The sequence below is a fragment of the Telopea speciosissima genome, chromosome 5 (genome assembly GCF_018873765.1).
Source record: "Telopea speciosissima isolate NSW1024214 ecotype Mountain lineage chromosome 5, Tspe_v1, whole genome shotgun sequence".
Lineage (NCBI taxonomy): Eukaryota > Viridiplantae > Streptophyta > Magnoliopsida > Proteales > Proteaceae > Telopea > Telopea speciosissima.
In genome coordinates, this window is record NC_057920.1 from 13,645,854 (window position 1) to 13,668,291 (window position 22,438).

General features: G+C 41.1%; 1 protein-coding gene across 4 annotated transcripts in view; it reads left to right on the plus strand.

Moving 5' to 3' along the window:
* The window catches only part of LOC122662346 (CSC1-like protein RXW8), a 73,532-nt gene that overhangs the window by 15,795 nt on the left and 35,299 nt on the right, over nt 1-22,438 (plus strand). For all 4 annotated transcript variants that reach the window (XM_043857955.1, XM_043857956.1, XM_043857958.1 and 1 more), the window contains exons 4-6: nt 639-702; nt 1,228-1,437; nt 17,344-17,538. In XM_043857955.1, coding sequence (XP_043713890.1) covers nt 639-702; nt 1,228-1,437; nt 17,344-17,538 — 469 coding nt within the window. The remainder of the gene's footprint in view (nt 1-638; nt 703-1,227; nt 1,438-17,343; nt 17,539-22,438) is intronic.

Sequence of the window (22,438 nt, forward strand, 5' to 3'; positions counted from 1 at the left end):
TATGATATTGAACATATAAAAAATTTAAGCCTAACCAATACATATTTACCCTTTGTTTTTTTTTTTTTTGTTGCAAAAAATAACTCTAGGGAAAAATGGTATACCTTAAATTGTGAATATTCAAGAAATCTAGCTCAAATGCACCAAATCTGCACCAAATCTTCTCTGTAGATATGTTGTAGAAGCTCCAATGCGTTGTTCCAACAAGATTTGCAAGGGAATGGTAAAAAAAATCAGAAGCAAGGGGTTTGAATTGAATTTGTAGGTTTTGATCGAAAAATGTTGAAACGAGTCGAAACAGCGACCCATTTTGACCGAGATGTGGTATTTAAATCAAATGAATGTACCATTTTGGCGGCATGAAACCGAAATGATGAAACGGTACAAAATTTCAACCAAAACTTGACAGTTGGTTGAAACATTGCATGCAGTTTCGTTTCGAGCAAGGTTGAAAACAAAATATTTCGTGATCTTGAACCATGATGTGGATACATGCCACACCTTCCATTTTTCATAATCTTTGATATTTTGGTATGCATGTTGTAGTTTTACACTTGGAATAATATTTATTTTGCTTGGGTGTACTTGTTCTTGAAATGTTTAATTTAATTTTCCTTATTTTGATGTTACTGTTTCAGGCTTTGGGCCCATTGTCTTGCATTGTACATCATATCTTGTTCAGCTTGCGTTCTTCTTTACTTTGTAAGCATGCTCTCTGCTTGTTCTTGAATTTTATTTTGTATATTTTTGGTCAAGTTTATTTAGTAGGTCCGATGAAAGAAGCTGATCTAGTAGTCCCAAAACTCTGTCACGTGGCATGTTGGATGGGGCGGGCCCAAATTTTGTGGACAGATAGACCCAAGTTCCCCTGCCCACCTATAAAGTTTCAGCCCAATTGGAATTAATTAACCTCAGTGGCAAAATAAAGCTTTGAAATTCCAGGTCTATAATATGACTAAGGGAGGGTGTGTGCCAATACATGGACATCTGAAAATAGATGGGAGGGAATTGATTGAATTTGAGTCTGGAATTTGACATGTGGCCAATTCAGACATTGCATTTTCTGTAGTGGTAGGAATCGCCACATCATCCTGTAACATGGCAGAATTACATGGGCGACAGGATCAGCTTATCTAGTTGGGCCTGAAGTGGCAATTTTCCTGTTTTGTATTTTAAGTGCTTGAATGATGCTAGATATTTATTTTTATTTCTTTTACACTTCTTTAGGAGTACAAGAGAATTGCTAAAATTAGGTTGGAATATATTACTCGATCTTCATCCAGCCCAAGTCAATTTTCAGTTCTTGTCCGTTCCATCCCATGGTCTCCAGATGATTCATACAGTGATTTAGTAAGGAATTTCTTCACAAAATATCATGCATCAAGCTACCTATCACACCAAATCGTTTATCGGTCTGGAACAGTTCAAAAACTGATGGTACACAGTTATGGAAGCTTCTATTTTCGTTTAGTCTGAGGGCTACATTTGTTGTTTATGCTATGTGCTTGTGTTTCTAATTTTGTATTCTTTCAGTATTTCTTACTTTTCGTGATATTCCTTGAACATCACTATTTTAAGCATGGCAATGGATCATACCTGGTTGTGTTAATGTCATGTTGGCATGTCTGTCAAATTTTCCTTGGCTTGGAATTTAAGTTTAGATGACTTGGGACTCTTGAGAAGCATTTAAATGGCTTTGTTTGAGAGAACGTATGGATCTTGAGCAGAGTTGTTGTACTTGCTAAATTGAGTGCCAATCTTTTCTTTGGATCCATGCATTAGTAAGTGCCTAAGTTTAACATGCTTCTATTTGTAGCTTATTTAGATACTAACAAAGGTACATATTGTAACAATAACAGAACCTGAATCAGCACCTGGTCATAAGAAAGAGAGAAGAGAATTTGAAGAGAAGAAGAAGAGAAGACGAGAGAGGATGAGAGAATACTGCCCACGGTTTGAGAGAATGGCAGAACACTCAAACCATGGTTTTGGGGGGGGGGGGGGGGGAGTTTATATATTAATATAAAAATCATAATTTTTTTTTTTTTTTGGATAGGTAAAGGGGATGGGAAGATGTGAATCAGGAGGCTTGAATAGCAATGGGCTTTTACGCACCACAACCTACCAAGGGCGCTAGGCACTTGTTCACATAAAAAGCATAAATTACAAGTAGGCCCTTGGGCCCACAACTTAAGAAAGACTTAAGGGTACTTTACACTTAGGACAGAAAACTAAAAGACCATTACAATAATACACCTACAGAATCAACACCAACTTAACGCTCCCCCTCAAGCTGAAGCATAGATATCACTCATGCCCAACTTGGAACACCCTTGGAGGGATACATTTCGAAACAAGGCTTTGGTAAATAAGTTTCCAAGTTGATACAAGAACTGACACATTGAGTAGAAACCAACTTTTTCATCACTGCCAAACAAAATGACAGTCCACTTCAATATGTTTGGTCCTCTCATGGAAGATAGGATTACTAGCTATATAAATAACAGCTTGATTATCACAAAACATTTCCATAATCTTGCTGATTAGAAACCCAAGCTCTTGAACAAAAGACTTAAGCCACATCAGCTCAGCTGCAGTGTGAAGGTCTCAAAATAGTTGATGCAATAGGTATGAGTATAGCCCGTAACAACCAAACGGGCTTTGAGGCGTTCAACTGAACCATTAGGATAATACTTAAAGTTGGAACTTGAAGATGGATCAATTCTAGTAAGAGAGAATAGGTTCACAACAGGAAGAAAAAGGAGAGAAAAGAAGAGAGAAAGAAGAAGAGAGGTTGAGAGAATCGATTATGTGTGTTGAGTGATTCTCAACACACATATTAGCTTCATTAATTAACTTCTATAAATTACACAGATCTCCCTAGGGAGGTAAATAGAAATAAAAAAAGAAAGAAGAAATACAACTTAGTCATGTCTTATAACAAGACGGTGACAAAACTACCCTTATACAAAATATTCTAACAACTCTAACACTCCCCCTCAAGCTGGAGAATAAATGTCATACATTCCCAGCTTGCACAATAAGGTACTAAATAGACCAGGAATGAGACCCTTGGCATCTGCTACTTGATCACCTGTCTTCACAAAAGGAGTACAAATGCAACCAGAATCCAACTTCTCTTTGATGAAGTGTCGATCAACCTCAATATGTTTGGTTCGATCATGTTGAACCGGATTGTGGGCAATACTTATAGTAGCTTTGTTATCACAATAAAGTCTCATTGGTCCTTTAGTGTCAAAACTCAAGTCTTGAAGTAGTCTCTTCAGCCATATAAGTTCACACACTCCATGGGCCATGGCTCTAAACTCTGCCTCCGCATTGGATCTAGCTACAACTGGTTGTTTCTTGCTCCTCCAGGTAACTGGATTACCACCCAAAAAAGTGCAGTACCCGGAAGTAGATCTCCTGTCAGAGATTGAACCAGCTCAATCAGCATTTGTGTAGCCTTCGATCTTCAAATGGTCATGCCTGGCAAATAGAAGACCCTTTCCTCGGGAGGATTTCAATTACCTAATGATGCGATAAAACACATCCAGATGTCCACTCCTGGGAGCATGCATGAACTGACTCACCACTCCAACTGCATAATGTGATGTCTGGTCGAGTCAAGGACAGATAGATCAGTTTCCCAACTAATCTCTGATATTTGCCTGCATCTATGAGAGGAGAACCACATTCATCACCAAGCTTATGATTCGGATCAATCGGGGAGGTTGCTGGTTTACACCCCAACATTCTTGTCTCTTTCAGAAGGTCAAAGACAATTTTCCTCGGGCAGATATTGATTCCTTTCCTTGATCTAGATACTTCAATATCCAAGAAGTATTTCAAGAGTCCAAGGTCTTTGATCTCAAACTGTTTATCCAGGTGGGACTTCGATCTGTTTATCTCAGCAACATCATTCCCAGTTACTACAATGTCATCAACCTAAACAATGAGAGTTGTGACCGTATCATTTCCTCTCCTGATTAACTAAGTGTGGTCAGCTTGACTCTGGTAATACCTATTCTTTAGGATGGTTTGTCTAAATCTCTCAAATCAGGCCTTAGGAGACTGCTTGAGGCCATAGAGAGCTTTCTTCAAGAGACACTTTCCTTCCGGTTGAGGGAAACTTAAAACCAGGTGGGGGCTGCATATACACTTCTTCTGCTAAGTCTCAATGAAGAAATGCATTCTTTACATCTAATTGGTACAATGGCCAATCTTTATTAGCTGCCACTGAGAGAAGAACCCTGATTGAGTTATGCTTGGCTACAGGGGCAAAAGTCTCTTGGTAGTCAATGCCATACACTTGATTGTACCCTTTTGCAACCAGCCGAGCTTTATATCTTTCCACTGTACCATCCAATCTATATTTGATGGTATAAACCCATTTGCACCTAACTGGAATTCTCCCCCTGGGAAAGGAGCAGAAGATGAGAAGAAGAAGAGGAGAAGAAGAAGGAGAAGAAGAGGAGAGGAGTCTTATCCAAGCTTAGCTCCTCCCGGTTCTTGCTTGTGCTTGGTAAGTAGCTCTCCCTCAGCCTTTCTCTCTGTTTGTTTGGGATTGTTCTTTGCTGGTTCATGGAGTTGTTGGTGCAAGCATGATGATCAACCAGTGTCCAAGTACTATTCTTCTCCAGAGCCATCATTTCCTCAGACATTGCTTGCATCCATTTTGGATTGGATAAGGCCTCTGTGACATTTTTGGGAATGGAAGAAGAAGTAAGGGCAGTGGAGAAAGCAATACTTGTAGGAGATATAGAATCATAGGAGAGAGACTGGGCTATGGGATTAGTACATGCTCTCTTCCCCTTTTTAATAGCAATGGGAAGATCTAACACAGGAGAAGAAGTGTTACCTGAGTGGGAAGGATGAGACTGAGGATGTGGATCCAAAGAGGGCTCTTGGCAGGTCTTCTTTCCTTTTCCCTTCAAGCATTCACCTTTTTTGAACACAATCAACTTTTTTTCCTTGTGCTCTTTTTCCCTGCAGCATCACCATCACCATCACCACTAGCATCAACATCAACAGCATCCACTTCTTTATATTTTCAATATCAAATAGGAATGGGGAAGTGGAGGTAGGCAAGGGAGATAAAAAAGGAATGACATCAGCATCCTGTTCTCTTCTAGTAATGCTTTCCCCCTGAATAGGATGTTGAGGAGAAGAAAAAAAGGGAATAGACTCAAAGAAGGTCACATCTTTCGAGAGAAGTCGCCTTCGGGAAGGAGGGTAATAGCGTTTATACCCTTTTGTTAATCAGAGTAGCCCAAGAAGATGCACTTTAGGGCTTTGGGGTCAAGCTTGGTGCGGGTTGATTTGTTGACATGAACATAACAACACAACCAAACACTTTTGGAGGCAAGGAGAAGACCGAGGATTGAGGAGAAAGAAGTTCCAAGGGAGATTTGGAGCCAAGAAGTGGAGATGGCATCCGGTTAATAAGGAAGGCAGCAGTAAGCAAGTAGTGCATCAGACCAAAAAGTCTTAGGCACATGCATACCAAAGAAAGACTCCTGGTGATTTCCAATAAGTGGCGGTTTTTTCTCTCAGCCACCCCATTTTGTTGAGGGGTGTCAACACATGCCAGTTGATGGATGATGCCATTATCAGTAAAGAACTACTGGAGCCCCCCATACATGTACTCACCCCCCTTATCAGACTTAACAATTTGAATTCGAGTACCAAACTGAGTACTAATAATTGATAAAAATTCTTGAAAGCATCATAAACATCACTTTTTTGTTTCAACAAAACAGTCCAAGTGGACCTAGAATAGTCATCAACAAGCGAAACAAAGTAACGAAATCCTGACAAAGAAGTAGTGGGAGAAGGCCCCAAACATCAGAATGAACAAGAGAAAAAGGTACGATAAATCTATTACCACGATAAGGATAGATGTTCGACAATGTTTAGCAAAAATACATTATTCACACTGAAAAACATAAGAAGAAGGAAAAGAAGTAAACAATTGTGGTAACTGTCTCCTCATAACAACAGAAGAGGGATGACCCAAACGTTGATGCCAAAGCATCATATACTCCTATGTACTCATAGTTATCAAGGCAGGAAGGTGACCATGGCGTTTTAGAGGGTAAAAAACCAAGGCGACACCACCATGGCGGCAAGGCGCCCGCCATGGCGCCCAAGGCGTCCAAGGCAACCAAGGAGCTTGGACGCCATGGCGTTGCCATGGAGATGCCTTGGCGACGCCTTCATAACTATGAATGTACTATGGTCACTTCGACCACAAACATAAGCTGCAACAGTAGATGAACCAGGTAATCGTGGTTCAAGTAGATAGAATCCTTCCTCACGCTCACTGCCAGTAACCCTCTTCGTCTCCAAATCCTGAAAAAGATAATAGGAAGGAAAGAAAGTGACACAACAATTTAAGGATTTGGTTGATGACTCACGGATAGTAGGTTAGTAGCAAAATTAGAGACATGAAGAACAGATTTAAGAGAAAAAGGAGTCATCCTCACATTACCCTTACCAGAGACAGAAGAAAGGGAACCATCAACAACCCTTACCTTATCCCGGCTAGAGTAAATGGAATAGGAATCATAATACTGTGACATACCAGTCATGTGGTCGGAGGCTCCAAAGTCAATGATCCAAGAAGGAGCAGTAGAAGGTGTATACGAGACCTGCAATGCTGAGGCAGAAGAAGCTGACTCTCCAAGGGTAGAACTAATAGTGGAGTAGCCAAGTTGTGACATCAACCAGCGGAATCTGCAATATCATCTTGTGAAAGAGAATCAAGAGCAAGCTATGGTCCATAGTGTGCCCCAATTTTCCATAGTGATCACATTTAAATTTCTCATGGTGATCTCCACGAGTTGGCCCTTGGCCTTTCCTCCCAGTTCTCCAGTCTAGGTGGGAACTAGAAACAAGAGCAAATTGCTCCATTGATGGTGCAATATCCATGGTTGCTCTCTTGGTTTTTTCACTTTGCAAGTAACTAAACACTTCATCCAAGGATGGAAAGGGAGAGCTCCCTAAGATCTGCAGACGAATGGGCTCATACTCTGGATTGAGCGCACCAAGTAGAGAGAAGATCTTTTCTACTTCATGGTTCTTGTAGACCTTAATTTCATCTTCAGAGTTGGGACAGTCGAAGGTACCTGTAGTGATCATATTCCTGCCACATGCTGATAACATCGTTGTAGTAGTCAGAGATGCTCCTATCACCTTGTTTCATATTGGTGACTTTTTGGTGGATTTGGTACACCTTTGCATAATCACCAACTCGATCAAAGGTCCTGGTGATACTATCCCACATATCCTTTGCAATCTCCTTGTCCATAAATCTCCTACTTATCTCAGGTTTCATGGAGAAAACCAGCCAAAGTCATAACTCTGGAGTTCTTAGTCTCCCATTTCAGATAATCTTGGATCAGTAGTGGCAGGCTCCGTAATAGAGCCAGTAATATACCCCAACTTTCCCCTACTTCGCAGGGACATCTTCACAAAACGAGACCAGTCTAAGTAGTTGGTATAGTTCAACTTCACAACAGAGATTTGGGTGTTGGGGTTATCAAAGGAAGCCATAATGGGGAAACCACTAGCAGGAGTTGGTCCATTGACCTCAGAGTCATTCCCAGACATGGTACCAAAATACTCAACAAATCAAAATAGTGCCTTGCACAAATGGGGAGTAAACTCTACCCAAACACAAGTAAGTAATCCAGCAAACAGAGAGCAAATACTCTACCCAAACAGTCTCAGCAGCACACAACAGAGAGTAAATCCTTGATAAAAAACGAAAGCGAACACTTCATGTGCACCTCAGCTTCAATCCACAACAACCAAAGTTCAAATAGTTGAAACATTCAACCACGAGTGTCAAGAGTGTTCATACCACTCATTACAGCCAATAAAACTCAAACATGGAGAGTAAAACAGAGTCTGGCGGTACCTAGGGAGCATCAAAGAGTTGAGCTATGCTCCTCAACTTGCTCCTCTCTTCAACCGAGTGGTGGAGGGTCTGAAAGGATACCCCTAGGCAATCCAAAAGCATCAAATCTCATCCCAAAAGATGGAAAAATGAGGGAGAAATGAAAAAAACACTCTATGGGCTGGCGGTAACTTTGTGTGTAGCTTCTAGGGCTTCAATCCTCTTCAACAGCTTCTAAACTTCCTTCATTGTGTTTTGGTTTGAAGAATGGAACTCCAAAGAATGTACTATGCGTAATACTTCACATAGTATAGCCTCTATTAGAACCCTCTTATCTTTTTAGGGTTCCAAAGAGAGGTGAAAACAACAACCATGCTTAGTCGACTCTCAAACCAGAGGACTTAGCTCTGATACCATGTTAGAACTTGAAGATGGATCGATTATAGTAAGAGGGAATAGGTTCATAGTAGGAAGAAGAAGGAGAGAAGAGGAGAGAAAGAAGAGAGGTTGAGAGAATCGTTTATATGTGTTGAGTGATTCTCAACACACATATTTGCTTCATTAATTAACTTTTATAAATTACCCAGACCTCCCTAGGGAGGTAAATGGAAATAAGAAAAAGAAAGAAGGAATACAACTTAGTCATGTCTTATAACAAGACAGAACTACCCTTATACAAAATATTCTAACAACTCTAACAGTTAATGCATACACACAACGACACCACACAAAATCCTTACCTAGAGGTAGATCAACTAAAGTCCAAGTCTTGCGAGAAAGCAAGGCATCCATTTCCACATCTATGGTAGACTTTCATTGAGGCTGAGATAAAGCATCTTGGTATTTGCTCAGAATAGTGTGGGAGGTCAATGAGAGTGCAAATTTATAAAGAGAATTAGGAAGATGGGAAATAGACACATAGTTTGCGGATAGGCAATCAAAGAGTTTGAGTGCAGGAGCGAGTACCTTTCTGAAGAGTAATTGACAAGTCATCAAGCGAAAAAGAACCTCCAGGCATAGAATTAGATTGGGAGAGGTGAGGAATGATGACAACTGGTGGTGATTGCTTAGGTCGATGCCCGTATACCTATAATGGTAGCCCTATGGATTTGGGGTTAGAATCTAAAAGAGTAATGACATGAGGAATAAGTGGTGGACTGGGAGAGCCGGGACCTAAGTAAAAAACAGCAACACTAAAGTACGAGTAACAAGATTATAACACCAATAGCCTTTTGTGTGAGAGAATATGCAAGCAAAACACTTTGTAGCACGAGGAGATAATATATCAATGCCCCGGACGAAGATGTGTGCACCTAAAAATACGTGGTGGTAGACCAAATAAGGAGCGTTTCTGAAAAACAACAGACAATGGAGATTGATTATGAAGAACATAAGAAGGCATTCAGTTAATCAAATAACAAATGGTCAAAACTCTTCTCCCCAGTAAGTTTTAGGGATACTCATATGAAACATTAAGGATCTAGCAATTTCTAACAAATGTCAGTTTTTCCTTTCCGCCACACCATTTTGTTGGGGTGTATAAGACAGCTAGTTTGATGAATTATACTATTATTATAACAAAAGGAAGAAATCTCACATTGAATAATGTCAAGAGCATTGTTCAATACACAAAATTTTCAAACAAACACCAATTTGAACTTTAATTTCATTATAAAAGTGTTTAAAAATTGACCCAAATTCAGAACTGTCCTTTAAAAGATACAACCATGTAATGTGAGAATAATCGTCAACAATGTTGACAAAATAAGAAAAACCGAACCAACTTTTAACCCTACATGTACCCCAGATATCGGAATGAACTAAATCAAATAAAGAATTATTCCTAAACTCACTACGAGGCGGAAAAACAATGCGATGATGTTTGCTTAACTCACAAGCTTCACACTTTATACAGGAGGTAGACTTGCAACTAGGGACCATATGCTGTAGTTTATAGAGATAAATGTCCTAGCCGGCCTGTGAAGAGGAGAAGCACCAGTGATGGTAACAGACGTCGCCATATGCTGTAGTTTATAGAGATAAATGTCCTAGCTGGCCTGTGAAGAGGAGAAGCACCAGTGATGGTAACAGACGTCGCCATAGAGGAGGAAGCAACATCAAAGTAGTATAGGTCATCCCCTGTCATACAACAACAACAACAACAACAACAACTCAGTCTTATCCCAACTAAATGGGATCGGCTACATGGATCCTTGCCCACCAATCAGCTCTATTTGAGGTCATACTTGATACAAGACCTAAGCTATGCATGTCTTTCCACCACTTCTTCTAAGTTCAATTTAGGTCTGCCTCTAGCTCTTTTAGTTCCTTCAATAAGAATCAAATCACTCCTCTGTACTGGAGCATCCAAAGGCCTCCGTTGAACATGGCCATGCCACCTCAAATGACTTTCTCTAGGGGTTCGAGGCACTAAGGGACTGCTCATAAGAGGGGGAGACCTTGGGAACGCTAAACAACAACAACAACTCAGCCTGTCACGCCCCCATTCCGACAAGGAATAAACTACAAGTAAAGGGGTGACTAGGACAACTCACGTCATCCCAATAAGCTACCAGGATCACAGGTACAGTGCCCCAATCCACAGTCCTAAGCCGACATTAAAATACAATAATATCAGACTACGAAAGACAAAGGAATATTACATTCCAAGATAGATCAGAGTATCGGAAGCGTAAATTAAATAATTACAAGATGTTCTTTAGCTAATGATAACAAGTACTGTAGTTCACAAATTCCTATGACCATTAAGTAACTACAAAAAAGGTCATACATAAAATTTTATACAAAGCACAACAAGGCTCTCAAAATATCAAAACGGGATCGAATCCCAAGTATCAGTATGGCCTGTAGGCACAATCATCAAGGGGCAACCATCACCATAATCCTCAGTCACGGCTTCTGGCTCTACAGTTCCAATATCCACATAGCTCGAAGGATGAACCTCGAGTCTAGCAAAGTATTCACCATCTGCATCAAAATCTAAAAAGGTTGTGCACAAAGGGGTTAGCTCCACTGAGCTAGTGAGAGAGAAAAGGGGATGCACAATCACACAATCACAAATAGTCCATGATGCATGTACATGTTAATTCATTTTTCACCTAACACACAAAACTAAGTCAATAGGCATATCTACTATGACAACTCAGGAGACACTGTGGGTCACTTATGTTATCGCTACAATGAAACCTCAATTATCACCAAGGGGTCTACCCTGGTCGAAGCCACTAAAACCACCCAGTGGCAGACCTTGATGATCAGTGGTCATCCCTTACCTGGCCTCTCTACCCCACAGGCAACCGGAGCCCTGATCACCCAACACCTAAACCCCTGTTGGTAAGGGTCATAGCATAGGGAAACAAAGATCCTGACCATAGTTATACTACATGCAAACCTATCGTCTCGAGAGGTATTCCGGGTGCATCAACGTCCTATTCCATCTATCCCCCAGGTACCAGCACGACACAGCGCATACAAATCTTCATGGCGTGCAATAGAGGATATCTTATACATTTCTAGGGTTCCGGCAGCGGTACTTCCCGGCACCGTAACCCGATATAGGAGAAGAATACAATTCACAACAGTTCTTATATCACATCATGTATCAAGAATAATATGCAAGTATGCAATATGCTCATTTATGATGCAATAACATGTTCGATACTATTATCATAAGCAAACCTAAGGAAATCACCCAAAACCCACTCACTTAGCTTGTTAAAGAACTTGTAAAAGAGTAGCAATTCTTGTTTAAAACTCTCCTTTGCACACACAACAATGCCTATAGAAGTGTGTGAAGTATGTTAGGGAAGGTAGGGAAGAACCCCAAAGAAAAGCCCCTAAGGTTACATGGCAAAAAGGCCATGACAGCAGCATCGGACTCAAGGCCGGATGCAGGCAGAGTCTTGCCTCCGGCCTTGCCTCCAATGTTTATAGCACTGTAGGATACATCGGACTCAAGCCCGTATGCACGCCCAGGCTTGGGTCCGGCCTTGCCTCCGAGGTACACAGACACGAAATTTCTAGGTTTTCTAGCACCCAACTCGCTCCACTTGGTTTCTAAGCTTCAAGGCTTAGGGAGGGGGTGTCCTAGGGTCCAACAGGGTCTTAGAAACACCAAGCATTCAAGGGTTTGGGGATTCAAGAGATCAATCACAAAGAATCCTTCTTTTTTGGGTTAAACCCAAAGATCAAAAGGGGGGGGGTTCAAAAATAGGTATATTGATGGATGAAATTAGAAGGCAAGGCTTCAAACAAGAAGTCTCATAGTAGACTAGGGCTATACCTTTGGGTTATAAGTGAACCCTAAGTCCAAATAACCATTAATGCTCCAAAATCCAAAAGCTAGGGTTTCTCTTGTATGGTTGAAACCCTAAGATCAAAGGATTGAGCAGGAGGGTCTTTAATGGGTGTAAAGACATAGTGCAACACCCTAATAGTGGGGTCCCATACACTAATTAGGCTTGACATTTGGGTTCCAAGAGGAACCCTAAGTTTAAAACTGAAATCAAGAGCCATCCAAGCTCAAACCGAAAAAGAGAAAAGAGAGAGGGAGAAATGAGTGAGAGCACTTGGCCTACCCATTTGAGGTGCACAAAGGCTGCTCCAAGTAGATCCAAGGACAAGCAGCCGATCCCACCTTCTTCTCCTCCTTTCTCCTACGATTTAGGTTAGCTAGGAAAGAAATGGGAAATGGCTAAGGGATTGTCCTAGCTATCCTATTTATATAAAATGCCTTACTAAGGCCTGTTTGGCTAGGCCTCTTAGTTATAAATCTAGGGCCTGTTTGGGTAGGGTAGCTTAAATGTTCACTTAGGGGCTGTTTGGGTAGAGTCTCTTAATGAACCACAAACACATTACCCAACTATCTTATGCAAGTCGCCTGGTTCTTGTCAAATCAGTTTTGCAAGCTTCCCATATCTTCTGGTCTGGTATTTTTGGGCTGCCATCTTCAACTATTAAGTCATTGGAAACTCTTATGGCCTCTTTCCTCTGGAAAGGTGTAGACTCTTTAAGATTTCTCCATCCTACAAGTTGGGCTTCTATTTGCCTTCCAAAAGATGAGGGTGGTCTTAGCTTGCGTCGAATCAAAGATGTTAACTCTGCCGGTATCCTCCAGCTCATTTGGAAGATTCTCTAAGCCACACAACATTTGGGTTGATTGGATCTACTCGGGGCCTCTCTGCAATGATTCTCTCTGGTCCGTCTCTGTTCCTTCTGATGCCTCCTGGGTTTGGCGTAAAATCCTTGCCCTACGGCTGATTGCTCTTTACGCCATCAGTTCTCAGATGGGGGATGGTACCTCTACCTCTCTCTGTCTGTCATTGGCATCCTATGGGAATTTTATACCACATTGTCCCCTCCAGAGTCATTTATAGTTGTGGCTTGAACAAGATTTCCATGGTAGCTGACATCATTTCTGAAAATGATTGGGATCCTCCCCACTCTCCTCATCCAGTTCTCAATTCAGTGTGGGATGTCTTGCCTTCCATTCCTAGAAGACCCTTTGGGAGGGATGATTGTGTTTTCTTGATTCCTACATCTTTAGGCCTCTTCAGCTCCAAATCTACCTGGAATCTTGTCCGTGTCAGTGGTCCTCTGGTTCCTTGGAGGAAGCTTCTCTGGTTTAAATATCATATTCCTAGGCACTGCTTTACAGACTGGAGAGCTCTATCCACTGAGAGCTCTATTGGAAGACAGCCGAGAGCTCTATCCTCGCCATCAACGCAGATCCGGTCTCCCCTCAATGTTGCCTTTATTGGAATGCAGTGGAGGACAGAGATCATCTCTTTTTTTATTGTCCTTTGACCCGATCCATTGGGCAAGGTATTCTCAACAAATGCTGGCCCCGTCAAAGGAGAATCCTTTCTTTTGACCACGAATGGATTTGGGTCGACATGACTTTTGGTGGTTCTTCTATTTGTGACTCTATGGGGAAGATTGCTTTTTGTGCTGTCATCAATCACATTTGGATGGAGCGTAACTTCAGGAAATGGACCTCCAACTCTAGGTCTCTTAGACAGATTTGGAATGCCATTTCTTTTGATATTAGATTAAAGCTTTATTCTGTTCAGTTTGTTTATTCTGATTCCCCAAGGAACAGGCATATTGTTGTGTCCTGGGGATTTCCATCTTCCTCTCTCCAACCTTCTTCCTCCTCTTCTTGAGGTAGAGGCTGCTTGTGTATTTGTGTTTTTCTTTTCCTTTTCCTCTTCCCTTTTGGGGGCCCTTTGTAGTTCTTTCTTCTTGTTAATGAAATTTTTATTCATCCAAAAAAAAAAACACTTCAAAAGGTCCGGGCTTTGATCTGCACTTTAAGGACTTAGAGAGGGTAAAAACAAGCAATAAATAGGGTCAGTAACTTACCCCTCTTCCATCACGGTGTGTGCCCCGTGACCCCGAAGAGCTTCCCAACAGCAATGCTGACCTCATCAATGAATGAAGTATCGATATGGCACAGTATAGGGCGTGCCTTCCAGTACGCCTCACTGTTAGGGCTTGTACTTAGAGGAAAGTTCGTGAAGTCATCGTCGACAAATCTTCCCCACTCTTGGTTGAGGAATCTGTCCTCTACAGTCAACCCCATGAACTGGTCAATGATCTTATGGGTTGGCTTGATGACCAGGGAGAACAGTTCATCGGCACAGACCTTTGCTCCATCTTTGTGGCATAGAATGAGTTTGTAATATTAGTATCTGGGGTACGGGTATAACACAGCCTTATCCCAACTAAATGGGGTTGGCTACATGGATCCTTTCAAGACAAAGTATGGAAAATTGAGGTCCTCACAAGGAAAATGGAAGTAAGAGAAATGAAGAAATGAGATAAGAAAAGTTAGAAAAAGAAAATGAAAACTGAAAATGAGAGTAAGAGGAAAGAGGCTAGCGCAGGAAAACAGGAAAATCTCAGCTAAATGGTGTCGACAACGTGGATCTTTGCCCTCCAATAGGCTCTATCTGAGGTCATACTTGGCACAAACCCCAGGCTATGCATGTCATTCTTCACAACCTCACCTATGGTCATTTTAGGTTTGCCTTTTGCTCTTTTAGCTCCTTCAATCGGGATCAGATCACTCCTCCTTACTGGGGCATCCCCAGGCCTCCGTTGTACATGGCCAAATCATCTCAAGCAACATTCTCAGAGCTTGTTGCTGATCGAGGCAACTCCCACATTAGCTCTAATGCGTTTCGTTCGTCACTTTATCCTTCCTAGTTTTGTCGCACATCCATCTTAGCATCCTCATCTTTGCCACACATAGCTTTGCTAAAAAACACCAAAAATGGTCAAAGGCTCTTGGGAATGGATTCCAAGGCAAAAATTTTTTTGTCCTGGGAAATGGGAGGGCGTCCTCTATTTATAGGGACCTCTTGAATTCTGCGGCTCCATGGATATACAAATCTGTACAACGGCACCGTAGATGCTACCACGAAGCCCGCGTACAAACCACGTACATCCGCACCTTTGCGGTTTTACGTGCTCCGTCCTGCAGCGCCGCATGTGCGATAGTGTGTGGAGCCGCAGAGTTCCAGTGGCATTTTTGGGGGGTTTGGGTGATGTGGCACCTTCTCATTGGCCGATGCTCCACCCTTTATACTTCATAAAAAAATTCGGTTGGCGTTAAGCGACACCTCTTCGGTCTAGTGGCTAATTTCTTTAATTGGTCGAAGCGCGAAGTTACCCTCTTCAAACTCTACGATTGCTCCCTCTCTCTATCATGTTATCATTCAGCTTCCAGGGGGAGGTGAATAGTACTTCCTTCAGCATTGGTAAAAGGTCATTATATAACTTCCACGCCAAAATCAGCTCTTTAATCATTATCATTATTATTATTATAGATGTGAGGGTGATATGGTCTTTGTGCACGAGCAAGTCCTCCTCTAGAGAGATACAAAGGTCAATCTGCGTCCTGTTGTCATCATCACCGGGGAGTGGGTGGGAAAATTCAACATGTACACGGTGTCGTTGATGAGGAGGTCATTTGGCTCCTCAGCAGTTTTCTTCCTTGTCTTTGCTTCTCCATCTTGCAGTTTTTGTCAATGGGGAGATTAACAAATTATTCTACACAGGCTAATCGAATCTACTTTTCATTCTAGAATCTATTCCATCTATTGGTAGCCAAACAATTTGTATTTCTGATTAATAAATTATTATCATAAATATTTTTCATAAATAAGATATAAACAAAATAGAAATGATACCAAAGAAAGCCTATACCAGTACTGGTTATGACTTCACAGAAAATTCAATAGAAAACCAAACTTTTGAAATTTCATGGCAGCTAGCAATCAACCCAAATCCAGTAATTCCAGAATTTTAATTAGTTGTAGATCCAGTCCAAAAATTTCAGATCACTTGGATCTGATTTGATATGAATAGAAGGTCAGGGATCAGACCTTAAGTGCAACCAGATCTGAAACTATCAGATTTCAATTTGAAATCTAAATTGATAACCCAGAGTAGCAATAGAAAGTCATCTCCCCAACTGAATGATGTACTATATACAAATCTAGAAAAAATAAAAAATAAAAATTTTGGCTGTCTTGCTGGGGCAAACACTTGGGCGGAGTAAAGCTGATGTACAAGCACCTCCACATCCATCCGGTATCCCGACCTCTCTATCCACAACCGACCCATAAAACATACCATATTCAAGAAAAAATTACCCAAAGAGTACTCAAGGCGGAATTCTGGGATATTTACACAGCATCAAGAACACAAGCAAAGTTACTACAAATCAGCAGCAAATCAATGGCCATGGCCAAGGCTGGGCACATTTGCAAGCTTCCAAAACAAAATTTCAAGATAAATTCTCAAAAACTCATTTCCTATTCCATTGGCCAGCCTTATATATAGTCACTAACTCGCTGCAAACTAAACAAAGCAGAATAAAGAAAAGGGACTCCTGATTCATGGCACCATTCCAAAACATATTTAATTCAACTTATTAACCCAATTTAGGATTCTTTAAGACACCAAATATGACTCAACTATTGAAGATAGCTCTAACCATACCCTAATAATCCCTCTAATGAGGAAAAAAAATTCAATCCGAATTAAATTACGTGACTTGATCCCAGACCTAGAAAGGCCGAATAACTAATCAAAGAAATACTGCTTAATAATTAATAATCTTACTCTTCTCTTTGTTGGATTGAATGTATCAACATGTTTTGGTGGAGTTATATTTTTGAACTTTGTACATTCTTTGAAATGGTTTGAATTTTATGTTTCTATGTGATTGCTATCTAACCATTTTTTCACTTCCTTTTCCCTTGTGTAATCTTTCCTATTTTTTCATGGTGAAGTGGTTGAATTTAATGTTTGCCATGTGATTGAAATGACAATCTCTTTTTCATTTTTCCTTTTCCCTTTTGTTATCTAACCTAAATTATTTTTGGCATTTTACAATTTTCTGTTTGCAGACGGATGCAGAGAAGATGTATAAGATGCTTCACCACTATGGATCAACCTCTATTGGGCAGACTTGTCGGCCAAGTTTCTTAAGATGTGGCCTTTGTGGAGGAACACTAAATATTTTCAAGATGATACCTTGTGAACCTGAGCATTCAGTGGAGATACCTAAGCTTGAACATTTGGATTCAAGTATAAAAGACAAGGTTGCTTCCTCCCATGAATTGGGTTAACTAAGTCCTCCTGTTATTTGTTGTCACTTAGCATTTCTGCTATGTGATTTTATAATTATGCTCTTCATACACTGCTGTTGACGTGCTTCACCTTGTTTTTTTTTTTGGATTGAATGGATGTGGATTGATTCTAACCTCACTTGTTATATGTACTTGACTGCCAAGAAGATTTTTTTCCCCTCCATTTTAGACTGTGCCAGTTTTTGTACTTGATTAATGTCACCTTGCTGGCTACTTCGGCAACCATTGTTTTACTATACCTCCCAAGACTCTGAACAATAGATCGTAGAATACGGAGATGATTCACTAGACCTCTCCTCCTATTGGTAGTTGGATATAGTTAGAAACTAGGTATGTATCGGTTCTAGCAAGGAACAAGGAGTAACAATTAAGAAGAGAAAAAGGAAGAAGAAGAGAAGAGAGAACCGTGGTGAGAGTGAATCAACACCTCTCTCACCTATATTGTTCAATAATCACTTCCTTGGAATTACATATGCCTCCCTAGGGAGGTAAAAGGTAAAAAGTAACACAAGATAGAAATTACAACTCAATATAGTTGGAACTTAGAGATAGATCGAATCTAGTAAGAGAGAAGAGATTTACAATACGAAGAAGAAGGAGAGAAGAGAAGAGGATGGGAGAATCGATTGTGTGTGTTGAGTTACTCTCAATACACATATTACTTCATTAATAAAGTCTTTCAAATTACACAGTCCTCCCTAGGGAGGTAAAGAGAAATAAAACAAGAAAAGGAAAAATACAACTTGGTCATGTCTTATAACAGGACAATGATAGAACTACCCTTATACAAGATATTCTAACAACTCTAACGCTCCCCCTCAAGCTGGAGAATAAATGTCATGCATTCCCAGCTTGCACAATAAGGTACTAAATAGACTAGGAGTGAGACCCTTGGTGAAGGTATCCGCTACTTGATCACCTGTCTTCACAAAGGGAGTACAAATGCACCCAGAATCCAGCTTCTCTTTGATGAAGTGACAATCGACCTCAATATGCTTGGTTCGATCATGTTGAACCAGATTATGGGCAATGCTTATAACAGCTTTGTTGTCACAATAAAGTCTCATTGACCCTTCAGTTTCAAAACTCAAGTCTTGAAGAAGTCTCTTCAGCCATATAAGCTCACACACTCCATGAGTCATGGCCCTAAACTCAGTCTCTGCACTGGATCTAGTTACAACTGGTTGTTTCTTGCTCCTCCAGGTAACTAGATTACGACCCACAAAGTTACAGTACCCAAAAGTAGATCTCATGTCAAAGACTGAACTAGCCCAATCAGCATCTGTATAGCCTTCAATCTGCAAATGGTCATGCCTGGCAAATAGAAGATCTTTTCCTGGACAGGATTTCAAGTATCTAATGGTGCGATCCACTGCGTCCAAATATCCACTCCTGGGAGCATGCATGAACTGACTCACCCCTCCAACTGCATAAGAGATGTCTGGGCGAGTCAAGGAGAGATAGATTAGTTTCCCAACTAATCTTTGGTACTTGCTTGCATCTATAAGAGAAGAACCACATTCATCACCAACCTTATGATTCGGATCAATGGGAGAAGTTGCTGGTTTGCACCCCATCATGTCTGTCTCTTTCAGAAGATCCAAAACAAATTTCCTTTGGCAGATGTTGATTCCTTTCCTTGATCTAGATACTTCAATACCCAAGAAGTATTTGAAGAGTCCAAGGTCTGTGATCTCAAACTGTTTAGCCAGATAAGACTTCAATCTGTTTATCTTAGCAACATCATTCCCAGTTACCACAATGTCATCAACATAGACAATGAGAGCTGTAATTGTACCATTACCTCTCCTGATAAACAAGGTGTGGTCAGCTTGACTTTGATAATACCCATTCTTCAGGATGGCTTGTCTAAATTTCTTAAACCAGGCCTTAAGAGACTGCTTGAGACCATAGAGAGCTTTCTTCAAGAGACACACTTTCCCTTCAGCTGAGGGACACTTAAAACTAGGTGGGGGCTGCATGGACACTTCTTTTGCTAAATCTCTTTGAAGAAATGCATTTTTCACATCGAATTGGTACATTGGCCAATCTTTATTGGCTGCCACTGAAAGAAGAACCCTGACTGAGTTATGCTTGGCTACAGGGGTAAAAGTCTCCTGGTAGTCAATGTCGTACACCTGACTATACCCTTTTACAACCAGCCTAGCTTTGTATCTTTCCACTATACCATCGGATCTATACTTGATTGTATAAACCCATATGCATCCAACAGGAGTTCTCCCCCTGGGAAGATCAACTAGTGTCCAAGTATTGTTCTTCTCCAGAGCCACCATTTCATCAGACATTGCTTGCATCCATTTTGGATCGGATAAGGCCTCTGTGACATTTTTGGGAATGAAAGAAGACTCAAGGGCAGTGGAAAAGGCAATACCTGTAGGAGAAATAGACTCATAGGAAACAAACTGTGCTATGGGGTTAGTATAGGCTTTCTTCCCCTTTCTCATAGCAATGGGAAGATCTAATTCAAAAGGAGAAGTATTACCTGACTGAGGAGGATGAGACTAAGGATGTGGATCCAAAGAGGGGTTTTGGCAGGGTTGCTTATACTATGGTTGCTTTCCTTTTCCCTTCAACAAAGCATTCACCTCTTGTGAATACAACATCTTTGAATCTTATTCCCTTTTATTTTTTTTTTCTGCTAGCATCACCACCACTACTAGCATCAATATCAACAACACCATCAGCATCAGCATCATCAACAACATCTACTTCTTTGTACTTTCCAATATCAAATAGGAATGTGGAAGTGGAGGTAGGTAAGGGAGATAGAAAAGGAATGACATCAGCATCCTGTTCACTGCTAGTACTCTCCCCCTGAGCAGGATGGTGAGGGGAAAAAAAAGTAAGGGATAGACTCAAAGGAGGTGATGTCTTTGGAGAGAAGTCGCCTTCGGGAAGGAGGATGGTAGCACTTATACCCTTTGGTTGAATCAAAGTAGCCCAAGAAGATGCACTTGAGAGCTTTGGGATCAAGCTTGGTGCGGGCTGATTTGTTGACATGAACATAACAGACATAACTAAAGACTTTTGGAGGCAAGGAGAAAACTGAGGATTGAGGAGAAAGAAGAGCCAGGGGGTTTGGAGCCAAGAAGTGGAGTTGGCATCCGGTTAATAAGAAAGGCAGCAGTAAGAATTACATCAGACTAGAAAGTCTTAGGCATATGCATGCCAAAGAGAAGACCCCTGGTGATTTCCAGCAAATGGCGGTTTTTTCGCTCAGCCACCCCATTTTGCTGGGGGTGTCAACACATGCTAGTTGATGGATGATGCCATTATCAGTAAAGAACTGTTGGAGCCCCCCATACATGTACTCACCCCCCTTATCAAACCTAACACTTTGGATTCGAGTACCAAACTGAATATGGATAAGTTGAGAAATCCTTAAAAGCATCACAAACATCACTCTTTTGTTTCAACAACACAGTCCAAGTAGAACTAGAATAGTCATCCACAAACGAAACAAAGTAACGAAATCCAGATAAAGAAGTAGTAGGAGAAGGTCCCCAAACATCAGTATTAACAAGAGAAAAAGGTGCAATAGATCTATTACCACGATAAGGATAAGATGTGCGACAATGTTTGGCAAAAATACAAGATTCACACTGAAAAACATATGAAGAAGGAAAAGAAGTAAACAAGTGGGGTAACTGTCTGCTCATAACAACAAAAGAGGGATGACCCAAACGTTGATGCCAAAGCATTATAGACTCCAAAGTACTATGGTCATTCCGACCACAAACATAAGCTGCAGCAGTAGATTGATCAGGTAACCGTGGTTCAAGAAGGTAGAGTCCTCCTTTTTTAGTCCCACTGCCAATAACCCTCTTTGTCTCCAAATCCTGAAAAAGACAATAGGAAGGAAAGAAGGTGACACAACAATTTAAGGACTTGGTTAGGTGACTCACTGATAATAGGTTAGTAGCAAAATCAGGAATATGAAGGACAGACTCAAGGGAAATAGGAGTAACTCACACATTACCCTTACCAGAGACACAAGAAAGGGAACCTTCAACAACCCTTACCTTGTCCCGGCCAAAGCAAATGGAGTAGGAATCATAATACTGGGACATACCAGTCATGTGATCAAAAGGCTCCAGAATCAATAATCCAGGTGGGTGCAGTAGAAGGAGCAGACGAGACCTGCAGAGCTGAGGCAGAAGTAGCTGACCCTCCAGAGGTAGAACCAGTAGCTGACCCTCCAAGATGAGACATTAGCCGGCGGAGGGCTGCAATATCATCCTGTTAGATGAAGTCAGGAGCAGGCTGGGGTCCAGATATCTCTGACTCAGATGTCACAGAGTGAGCCCTAGCTCCTCCTCGCTTGCCTTCACGGGCACTAGATGAACCACCACGCATACCAGGGGGCTGCCCATGAAGATCCCAACACCTGTTCTTGGTGTGTCCAAGCTTTCTACAATGATCACATTTAAACCTCTCATGGTGATCTCCACCAGTTGGCCCTTGACCTTTTCCCCCACTTTTCCAGTCTCTGTGGGAACTAGAAACAAGTACAGATTTCTCTATTGATGGTGCAATATCCGTAGTTGTTCTCTTGGTTTCCTCACTTTGCAAGTAGCTGCACACTTCATCCAGAGATGAAAGAGAGATCTCCTTAAGATTTGCAACCGAAGAGGCTCATATTCTGGGTTAACACCACCAAGCAAAATAAAGATCCTGTTGAGATAGGCTAGTTACCCGATTGGGGGAACTAGTCCTAGTTGTGTTAGGATTGCAGTCCTAGTTGTGTTTGTGTTAGGATTGCAGTCCTAGTTGTGTTAGGATTACTCTTTTTCTTTCTTTTATTTTTATTTTCCCTTTGTTTTATTGTATT